This window comes from Erythranthe guttata, chromosome 5 (genome assembly GCF_056151865.1).
Source record: "Erythranthe guttata isolate IM_541 chromosome 5, IM_541, whole genome shotgun sequence".
In the NCBI taxonomy this organism is placed as follows: Eukaryota; Viridiplantae; Streptophyta; class Magnoliopsida; order Lamiales; family Phrymaceae; genus Erythranthe; species Erythranthe guttata.
This window is the reverse complement of record NC_142537.1, coordinates 4297528-4308618: the sequence shown is the minus strand read 5'-3', so window position 1 is coordinate 4308618 and position 11091 is coordinate 4297528. Positions and strand designations below refer to the sequence as shown.

General features: G+C 35.1%; 1 protein-coding gene across 1 annotated transcript; it reads right to left on the bottom strand.

Annotated features, from left to right (window-relative positions):
- Positions 1-281: 281 nt before the first annotated feature.
- LOC148770464 (uncharacterized) lies at positions 282-1718 on the bottom strand. The gene is made up of 2 exons (XM_088818669.1): positions 705-1718; positions 282-563 (listed from the first exon to the last, which is right to left on the bottom strand). The coding sequence occupies exon 1, from the start codon at positions 1693-1695 to the stop codon at positions 733-735; it is 963 nt and encodes a 320-aa protein (XP_088674795.1). The 5' UTR covers positions 1696-1718; the 3' UTR covers positions 282-563; positions 705-732.
- Positions 1719-11091: the final 9373 nt, after the last annotated feature.

Genomic DNA, 11091 nt, shown 5'->3' with positions numbered 1-11091 from the left:
CAATTTATTTTTGAAGTCTCAATTATTCCTTTTCTTTCTTAAATGTTCGCTAAATTATTCGACATCGCGTACAAAGAAAATGCTTCAATTTATATGTAAATTATTTCTTCAAGAATTCATTCGAAGTTAAAAAAAATATTTAAATTCGAAATGTTAAAATTTTGAATTTTAGCTAAGTTGATCATTTTTTTTTTTCTAAATACGGATTTGATTAAAAGGTGAAAATTAGAATTGCGACTCACGTCTAAATATAAATGGACATGATATGAAAAACAAAAATATGAAACGAAAACTGAACATTTTATTGAATAAAACAAAATCTCTGCATTCCGATAAAGAGATTTAAAATAATAATATTAATCAGGTAAAATTAAAAAAAAATGGGCCAACACATGAATTAAAATGAAAATTACACTACGTCGTACATCGAACAAAACATCAATAAAAAAAAAAACAAACAAATGACGAGAAGGGCAGTACTCTTCATGCATGGATCCATCGCGCTTTCATTTTCTCTCATTAAAACTCGCAAACAAATTTAGGTTTATAACATTGCCCTTTCCCTGCATCACAAATACATTGAATTCTAGTCACTACAACAACATACTTATTCATTTATGCAAGAAGAATGAGTGATTAGTAAATATAATTAAAGTAGAATGCATGGATTTTTAACTTGGAGGAGATAGTTTGGTGAAGCTTACTTGGGATGTATTAATTTGACTTTGTTTCTTAGTAGACGTGGTAAGGAGGAGGTGGAGAACTGTATTTGTAAACTGGAGTTGGTGGTGGTGGGGACTTGTATTTGTAAACTGGTGTTGGTGGTGGTGGAGACTTGTACTTGTAGACCGGGGTTGGTGGTGGTGGTGATTTGTACTTGTAAACTGGTGTTGGTGGTGGTGGAGACTTGTACTTGTAGACCGGAGTTGGTGGTGGTGGCGACTTGTACTTGTAGACCGGTGTTGGTGGTGGTGGGGACTTGTACTTGTAAACCGGAGTTGGTGGTGGTGGAGATTTGTACTTGTAGACTGGAGTTGGTGGTGGTGGAGACTTGTACTTGTACACCGGAGTGGGTGGTGGTGGAGACTTGTACTTGTACACTGGGGTTGGTGGTGGTGGAGACTTGTACTTGTAGACTGGGGTTGGTGGTGGTGGAGATTTGTATTTGTAGACCGGTGGTGGCGGAGACTTGTACTTGTAGACTGGGGTTGGTGGTGGTGGAGATTTGTATTTGTAGACCGGTGGTGGTGGAGACTTGTACTTGTAGACTGGGGTTGGTGGTGGTGGAGATTTGTATTTGTAGACCGGTGGTGGTGGAGACTTGTACTTGTACACTGGGGTTGGTGGTGGCGGAGACTTGTACTTGTAGACTGGAGTTGGTGGTGGTGGAGATTTGTATTTGTAGACGGGAGTCGGTGGTGGGGGAGATTTGTACTTGTACACTGGAGTTGGTGGTGGAGGAGATTTATATTTGTAGACGGGTGTTGGTGGTGGTGGAGATTTATAGACGTATACAGGTGTGGGTGGAGGTGGTGACTTGTAGACGTACACAGGTGTGGGGGGTGGTGGGGAGGTGTAGACGTAAGGAGGAGGAGGAGATAAGTATTGGTAGTTAGCATTGGCTATGGAGGGGAAGCTAAGAGCCACTATTGAAACAATTGCAAAGAGAGAAGCCATATTTGTTTTACTTCCCATGTTTGCTTTTAAGCTTCTTCCCTTATTGAATTGAAACAACTCCTCCATCCCCTTTTTATAGCTTAAATTTTACTATCATCAATCATTAATTAATCAAAGTTAAATCTTTTTTTAAACTTAAAATGTTACAAAAATAATTACAAGTACTATAAGTAATCCTTGATTGGCTGGCAATATATATACGTGTTTGCAACAACTCAACATTATGAGTAGTTTAATAATAATTTGATGCTGGAATTTGTACTTTATTATATATCAGAATGTCAGGACCATGATTGGGTCTATGCAATACAATAATATTGAACACATGCATGGGAAATGTCTTCGTATGGTAACAATAATAATAATAATAATAATAATAATAATAATAATAATAATAATAATAATAATAATAATAATAATAATAATAATAATAATAATAATAATAATAATAATAATAATAATAATAATAATAATAATAATAATAATAATAATAATAATAATAATAATAATAATAATAATAATAATAATAATAATAATAATAATAATAATAATAATAATAATAATAATAATAATAATAATAATAATAATAATAATAATAATAATAATAATAATAATAATAATAATAATAATAATAATAATAATAATAATAATAATAATAATAATAATAATAATAATAATAATAATAATAATAATAATAATAATAATAATAATAATAATAATAATAATAATAATAATAATAATAATAATAATAATAATAATAATAATAATAATAATAATAATAATAATAATAATAATAATAATAATAATAATAATAATAATAATAATAATAATAATAATAATAATAATAATAATAATAATAATAATAATAATAATAATAATAATAATAATAATAATAATAATAATAATAATAATAATAATAATAATAATAATAATAATAATAATAATAATAATAATAATAATAATAATAATAATAATAATAATAATAATAATAATAATAATAATAATAAATCATAATAAATCATAATATTCTTTTCACAATTTTAAAATGTTAATTCTTGTTTAAACTATTTGTGAGGATATTCTTTAAATTGTCGAGAGTGGCACTTATATTGTTATTGTTACTCACAATTATTTTATGCTTATTATGTAAAATTCAGAGGTCGTGGATACGACATACAAGTTACAACTAATTATATGTTGATGTTTTAGATTTAAAGTCATACATTATATTTGTTATGTAGAAAGAAAAATATAAATGATTGATAAGTAACCTATTATTTAACAAATAATATAATAAACACTTGCATCTTCATCTCTTGATGTAGATATAGAATTAATTGGCATGTTGTAGCTTAATTATAGCTAATTCGACAATTAGGCACGATTGAATTTGGAGTTACGGATTTGAAATAAGAAAAAAAAACATAAATGTATTTAGTTTCTGGTATGGGTCGGATTTGTTCTAACGAGACTTGGCTTGGCTTCGTAAACATGTCACGACTCACGTCACTCAACTCGAGTAATTGAGCTTGTCTCTTTCAAAATCTAATTGCCCCGACACTTCCCTCCGTAAGGACCGAAGTAGACTGTATTGTCCTCCGTCACTCTCCGTTTGGACCGAACAAAACTGTAACCCGGCCGGACAAGGAGTCCCTTTGCTCTAATTCATCAACAAACGAACTTGATTGGTACATCTTCTGAAAATTAAGTATATTAACAAAGTTTTGACAATGATTTCTAAAACTGAGTATTTTAACAATATATGACAGTAGACTTTTGAAAATTAGCTAAAATTTGGTAGCAAACTTCTAAAATTGATGGTGAGTTTATGAAAATTGTGTATTTTAACAACATATTGATTAGGGGTGTAAATGAGTGAAGCCGGCTCCACAAAAACTCGAACATGAATTTTTCAAGTTCGAGCTTTCTGATGAGTTGAGCCCGAGCTCATTATTAGTTGTCCGTTAGCTTGTGAGCCGGCTCGCGAGCTATATTTTTTTTAAATATAATTAATATAAAATAAATTTTAAATTCATATAAATAATTTTAAAGATAAATCACAGGTCATTTTTTTTCGATTTTTTTTATTATAATTTATAAGAATAAGTTTCTAATAATATTAATAACAAATAAAAAATATACAAAATGGCTCAGGCTCTCGCTCGAGCTCGAGCTTGACAAGCTCGGCTCGCTCGTGCTCGACAATCTCGACTCGTTTACACCCCTAATATAGATGACATTAGCCTTTCAAAGTTGGTTGCGAACTTCATAATTGATAATTGATAATGAATTTTTGAAAAATTAGTTCAAATTCCTCTTTTATTTCTCTCAATTTCTCTCTTTTCTCCTTCAATCTCTTTATATTCTCTCTTTTCTTCTTCTTCCTCCTTTTTAAAACGAGGCCATCACCTTAGACAACTCGAATCCATTCTCCACCATCAGCATCTCCACGTAATCGCCGACGATTATCCCAAACACCATGACAACCTCGATTCTAGATGGATGGAGAATGTCGAGGAATTGTCTGTGACGTGTGATTTGAGTGCTTCAATGGATGATTTGGTGAAGGTGAATCTTTTGGTGATGATTTTGGTGGAGAGGGGTTATTTTTTTGGTAGGTTGGAGAAATTGAGTTTGAAATTGGAAGTGTTTTGGGTAGGGGTGTGCACGGGTCGGTACGGTTCGGTTTTTGCGATAAACCAAACACGTACCGATAATATCGGTTTTTCATATTTTAAAACCGTGTATGTCGGTTTTTTTTCGGTTCGGTACTAATCGGTTTTTCGGTTATCGATTTTCGGTATCGGTATCAATTCGGTTTATTTTCGGTTTCGGTTTCTTATCGGTTCGAATCGGTTCGGTATAAAACCGATGCTTGATTAGCGGTGAATTTGGACTTCTATCACATTTCTTTGAGAAAATTAACAAGTAACAATCCAAAATTAATCAATAAAACAAATTTACTACCATTAAAAAAAAAAAAAAAAAACCTGCTGCCATAAAAAAATAGAATGAGATTACAACTAATAAACTTGATGTCATTAATGTCATCTTCAAAAAAAATGTCAATTAAAAAATATCATCTTCAAGAAAATAAACTTGTTGCCCCAACAAGAAAGAAATCCAACTACATCAAAAGATTAATTATCTTACTATGTGATAAGTGTTCATTTTGCATGATTTTCACTTATCAATTCTTCAAGTTTTGGTCTTCGTTCGTATGAGTTTTCGGCTTTATTTGTTTATATTATGCGTTTCTTATTTTATTTATATTTTCAGGTTTTGCTAGCTATTTTTGCCGATTCGAAACGATTTTGAAAGCGAAGCCGAGAATCAAGTCAAACAAGAGCAAAAATTGCAATCTAGTGGATGGTGGCAGCGTTCGGTATTTTATGCATAACTTTTTCATACGGCCTCCGATTGAGCTGATTCAAATGGATTTAGAAAGCCAACTGCAAGGGCTACAACTTTTGTGAAATGCAAAATTGTCAAATTCGGGCTGCAAAAGGGTCAAAACAGAGTTTGAAGTTATTGCAGCGACCATATCGCGATATTCCCTTCCATATCGCGATATGGGAGAAAACGAAACAGAGAGCTTGCATTTTTGCCATATCGCGCGATATGCCATTCCATATCGCGATATGGGGAGAAACGAAACAGAGAGCTTGCAATTTTACCATATCGCCCGATATTGCCGCTCATATCGCGATATGGGCCTTGGGATGCGTAAAAAATATCTTAAAAGGCAAAGCATACTATAAATAGATCCCTTGTGTCATTTAACAAAGGAGAACTTCTTAGACCGACTCTTCGACTTCTTCTTTGGTTTTCTCTTCGGTTCTCGCCAGTTCTTCGCGGGAAGCTTCGACGAGGGTTTCGACTCGGGTTTTTCATAAGCTTTTTCTTTACGTTTAGTTTATGATTTCTCGTGTTCTTCATTTTGATGCTATGTTTGTAATGAACTAAGCATTTTCTTTTAGGTAAATGAAACCTTGTATATATTGATTTTGATTTCCAGATCTGTGATCTATTTGTCGTTCTTTGATTCTGTTTATGTTTTCCTGTATTAAATGCTTTCGATTGTTTGGCCAACAGTTGAATTGATTGTAAATGGGAATGAACTCGAGAGAGGATTTCTCGTTTGATTTTAGGAAAACATAGCTCGGGTTGTGGAAACGGAGACGTGATGCACCTCGGGTAGCCCTTAAGGACTTGACCTAAATGCTCTCTTAATATCAGATTCTGAACGGAGACGTCGGACCTGTGGGTAGACTCTAACTACACTGGAGACGGGGGTTAGGGTATTTTAGTATCTGGGTTAGCGAATATAGAATTGAGATTAGATTCGGATTTGTAGATCTTTATCGATAGTACATTGGTGGATTTTACCCTAGAAGCCATCACACGTCGGAATTCCTCGCTTTTACTGGCGGACCGTTGCTTTTATTATTGTTTCTTTATTTTTAGCTTCATCCCCCACCCTTTCGATCGTCTAGATAAAGTTTAGGATAGTATAATTACGGTACTTGGTAGATTTAGGAACTTAATTCCCTGTGGATCGATATCTGGAATTCACTATTCTACAAAACGCGATACTGTACACTTGCGGTTATTTATACGTAGGTTTTACGCGTATCAAGTTTTTGGCGCCGTTGCCGGGGAATTAGTTAATCTTGAATCTACTAATATCGTTACCAACTATCCTTACTTTACTTTAGACATTTTTCTTTTATTTTCTTTTTTCGTTTTGATTTATTTTATTTATTTTCACAGATTTGTATACATTGATGGCCTCGATTTTTGATATCTCTCTTTACGAGATTCAATCCAGAGCACATTACATTCAACAAGAGTTGGAGGATATTGAAAGACATCGAAGGTTGAACCCAGAAAATGGAATTGCACAGACAAATGAGCACTTCTGCTATCTACAAGAAGAACTCCACTTTCTGGCGAATATTTTTGAAAATTTTCAGAGATGTCACATTCACAAACCACATCCGACCATCCTATATGAAGACAACGAGGTATTTACAGATTTTCGTATGAACGATGAGGCTGAGCACCTTGAGGGAATTATTCATCCCAGTTATGTAGATACTTTTGCGTGTGATGAGAGTGGAATGAAGATGATGGTACAAAATCCTATCCACATTGTAACTCCGGATTTGATTGTGACCGAGGAGATGAGTATCAAATTCGAGGTAGAGCTTACTCCAAAGCTCGAATATCTTGTATACGAGTTTGAGAGATCGGTAGGCAAGCAACCCATCCTAGTCTCCTACCGACTGATTTCCAAGGCAAACGAAAAGTACCATGAGTTGGGATGGTCATTACAAGATTGCAATCTAGTCCATGATTTGATTGCAAAGTATATATCAAGACTGATGGATGGATGCGCAATCTACAAGGCTTTGGATTGGACATAATCCGTCCAAATTGTGTCGAGCCGTCGACTGTAAAGCAGGCGCTGAATGGGAGGCAACCCATTATTTATTTCTCGTCATTTATTTTCTTTGTTTTTGTCATTTTTGCATTTTTGTATTTTTTGGTTTAAAGCTAGATTTCACCCAATTTTCTTGATTTTTGCCGGTATCTCGTCCCCAAGGAAAGAAGAGTAAGAAGTCGGGAAGTCTAGACAACTCCGGCAAGTCGCCCTCGGTGCCAAAATCCACGGCACCCCGTGCAACCAAAGAACACTTTCGCAACCGTAGAACACTGATCAATCTGCGGCAAGACTGTTCAGGGCGTATTTCTTTCTCATATCTTTTATTTTTCGCATTGAGGGCAATGCATGATTTAAGTTTGGGGGTGAGTTTAGCTTATTTTGATTTGGTCTTTTGCATGCATATCATATAATTTAGTTTCGTTTATGTATTTCGATTTTCGTAATTGTGTTTTGTTTGTCACATGCATCTCATTTAAGATCGAGTGTAAGTTGCATTTCCGGATTCTATTGAAGCAAAGCAATTAATGAATTAGTAGACTGGCTAGTTGATTTTAAAATTGAAATTATGGATAACCGGCTAATAATAGATGAACCTTCCGACTGCGTTTTTGCAACTTGTGTGGATAGCCTTTCGAATCCTTTCCGATTAAGCTTGAGCGCACTTTTCTGAGGGGTATAATAGTCTGAGGTTTGGGGGGCGAGTTAGAATTGAATTATGTGTTCACGACTTGATTTGTTGGCTAAAAGTTCGATTAATGGTCTTTACGTTTTTATTTTATGTTTTTGATGATTAAAAAAAAAAAGATAAAGAGAAAAATAATAATATGTGGTGTTGTTGTGATTCACGCTTTGATTTCCCCGCCTTTCTGACTCGAGCTTAACCCGTTGGGTGCACCTCGTCGCCTAAGTCTCTCGAGTTGTCAAGCTTGGGGGTTTCTTGGACTAAAGTTCGATACATGGGTCAGAGAGATAACACAGTGGTGTCGAGCCTTGCACGAGTCACGATTATGCCCGTTTCAGAAAAAAAATGAAAAAAGGAAAAAGTTGTGATGAAAATCACCAAAAAAATTGTTGTTGTCATTTTTTTTCTATTGAATAAATAGACCTTACTTATGCCCAACTCGAGTTTCTGAATTTCAGAATCAAAACTTACTTTTCATCCACATTTCTACTCAAAAACCTCGATGATTGTGTTTATTGTTTAATTACGGATTCTTGAGTCTATCTTTCATTTTGGTGTAGAAACAACTAATTGCGTCGGTAGGAAAGTCGAATACCTTAAGCCGTATGCCATTCTAAGATTTTAAGTTATCTAGCTCGTTTTATCTTTAGAATTAATTGCAATGCTTTGACCAATCCGGCAACTTTGTGGGTGTGTTGTCTGAAAACCCTCACGAGACACAACTCGTCCTTTGGGGGTACCCAGGGGTTCAAAGGATTGTTGCATACGCTAAATGCAATCGCGTTTCCCTACGTTAGTGGCCTAGTTTTAGTTTGTTGTTTCTATTTCCTTTTTGTTTTTGTTTCGTTTTGATTTACTCGGGACGAGTAAAGATCTAAGTTTGAGGGTGTGATAAGTGTTCATTTTGCATGATTTTCACTTATCAATTCTTCAAGTTTTGGTCTTCGTTCGTATGAGTTTTCGGCTTTATTTGTTTATATTATGCGTTTCTTATTTTATTTATATTTTCAGGTTTTGCTAGCTATTTTTGCCGATTCGAAACGATTTTGAAAGCGAAGCCGAGAATCAAGTCAAACAAGAGCAAAAATTGCAATCTAGTGGATGGTGGCAGCGTTCGGTATTTTATGCATAACTTTTTCATACGGCCTCCGATTGAGCTGATTCAAATGGATTTAGAAAGCCAACTGCAAGGGCTACAACTTTTGTGAAATGCAAAATTGTCAAATTCGGGCTGCAAAAGGGTCAAAACAGAGTTTGAAGTTATTGCAGCGACCATATCGCGATATTCCCTTCCATATCGCGATATGGGAGAAAACGAAACAGAGAGCTTGCATTTTTGCCATATCGCGCGATATGCCATTCCATATCGCGATATGGGGAGAAACGAAACAGAGAGCTTGCAATTTTACCATATCGCCCGATATTGCCGCTCATATCGCGATATGGGCCTTGGGATGCGTAAAAAATATCTTAAAAGGCAAAGCATACTATAAATAGATCCCTTGTGTCATTTAACAAAGGAGAACTTCTTAGACCGACTCTTCGACTTCTTCTTTGGTTTTCTCTTCGGTTCTCGCCAGTTCTTCGCGGGAAGCTTCGACGAGGGTTTCGACTCGGGTTTTTCATAAGCTTTTTCTTTACGTTTAGTTTATGATTTCTCGTGTTCTTCATTTTGATGCTATGTTTGTAATGAACTAAGCATTTTCTTTTAGGTAAATGAAACCTTGTATATATTGATTTTGATTTCCAGATCTGTGATCTATTTGTCGTTCTTTGATTCTGTTTATGTTTTCCTGTATTAAATGCTTTCGATTGTTTGGCCAACAGTTGAATTGATTGTAAATGGGAATGAACTCGAGAGAGGATTTCTCGTTTGATTTTAGGAAAACATAGCTCGGGTTGTGGAAACGGAGACGTGATGCACCTCGGGTAGCCCTTAAGGACTTGACCTAAATGCTCTCTTAATATCAGATTCTGAACGGAGACGTCGGACCTGTGGGTAGACTCTAACTACACTGGAGACGGGGGTTAGGGTATTTTAGTATCTGGGTTAGCGAATATAGAATTGAGATTAGATTCGGATTTGTAGATCTTTATCGATAGTACATTGGTGGATTTTACCCTAGAAGCCATCACACGTCGGAATTCCTCGCTTTTACTGGCGGACCGTTGCTTTTATTATTGTTTCTTTATTTTTAGCTTCATCCCCCACCCTTTCGATCGTCTAGATAAAGTTTAGGATAGTATAATTACGGTACTTGGTAGATTTAGGAACTTAATTCCCTGTGGATCGATATCTGGAATTCACTATTCTACAAAACGCGATACTGTACACTTGCGGTTATTTATACGTAGGTTTTACGCGTATCAAGTTTTTGGCGCCGTTGCCGGGGAATTAGTTAATCTTGAATCTACTAATATCGTTACCAACTATCCTTACTTTACTTTAGACATTTTTCTTTTATTTTCTTTTTTCGTTTTGATTTATTTTATTTATTTTCACAGATTTGTATACATTGATGGCCTCGATTTTTGATATCTCTCTTTACGAGATTCAATCCAGAGCACATTACATTCAACAAGAGTTGGAGGATATTGAAAGACATCGAAGGTTGAACCCAGAAAATGGAATTGCACAGACAAATGAGCACTTCTGCTATCTACAAGAAGAACTCCACTTTCTGGCGAATATTTTTGAAAATTTTCAGAGATGTCACATTCACAAACCACATCCGACCATCCTATATGAAGACAACGAGGTATTTACAGATTTTCGTATGAACGATGAGGCTGAGCACCTTGAGGGAATTATTCATCCCAGTTATGTAGATACTTTTGCGTGTGATGAGAGTGGAATGAAGATGATGGTACAAAATCCTATCCACATTGTAACTCCGGATTTGATTGTGACCGAGGAGATGAGTATCAAATTCGAGGTAGAGCTTACTCCAAAGCTCGAATATCTTGTATACGAGTTTGAGAGATCGGTAGGCAAGCAACCCATCCTAGTCTCCTACCGACTGATTTCCAAGGCAAACGAAAAGTACCATGAGTTGGGATGGTCATTACAAGATTGCAATCTAGTCCATGATTTGATTGCAAAGTATATATCAAGACTGATGGATGGATGCGCAATCTACAAGGCTTTGGATTGGACATAATCCGTCCAAATTGTGTCGAGCCGTCGACTGTAAAGCAGGCGCTGAATGGGAGGCAACCCATTATTTATTTCTCGTCATTTATTTTCTTTGTTTTTGTCATTTTTGCATTTTTGTATTTTTTG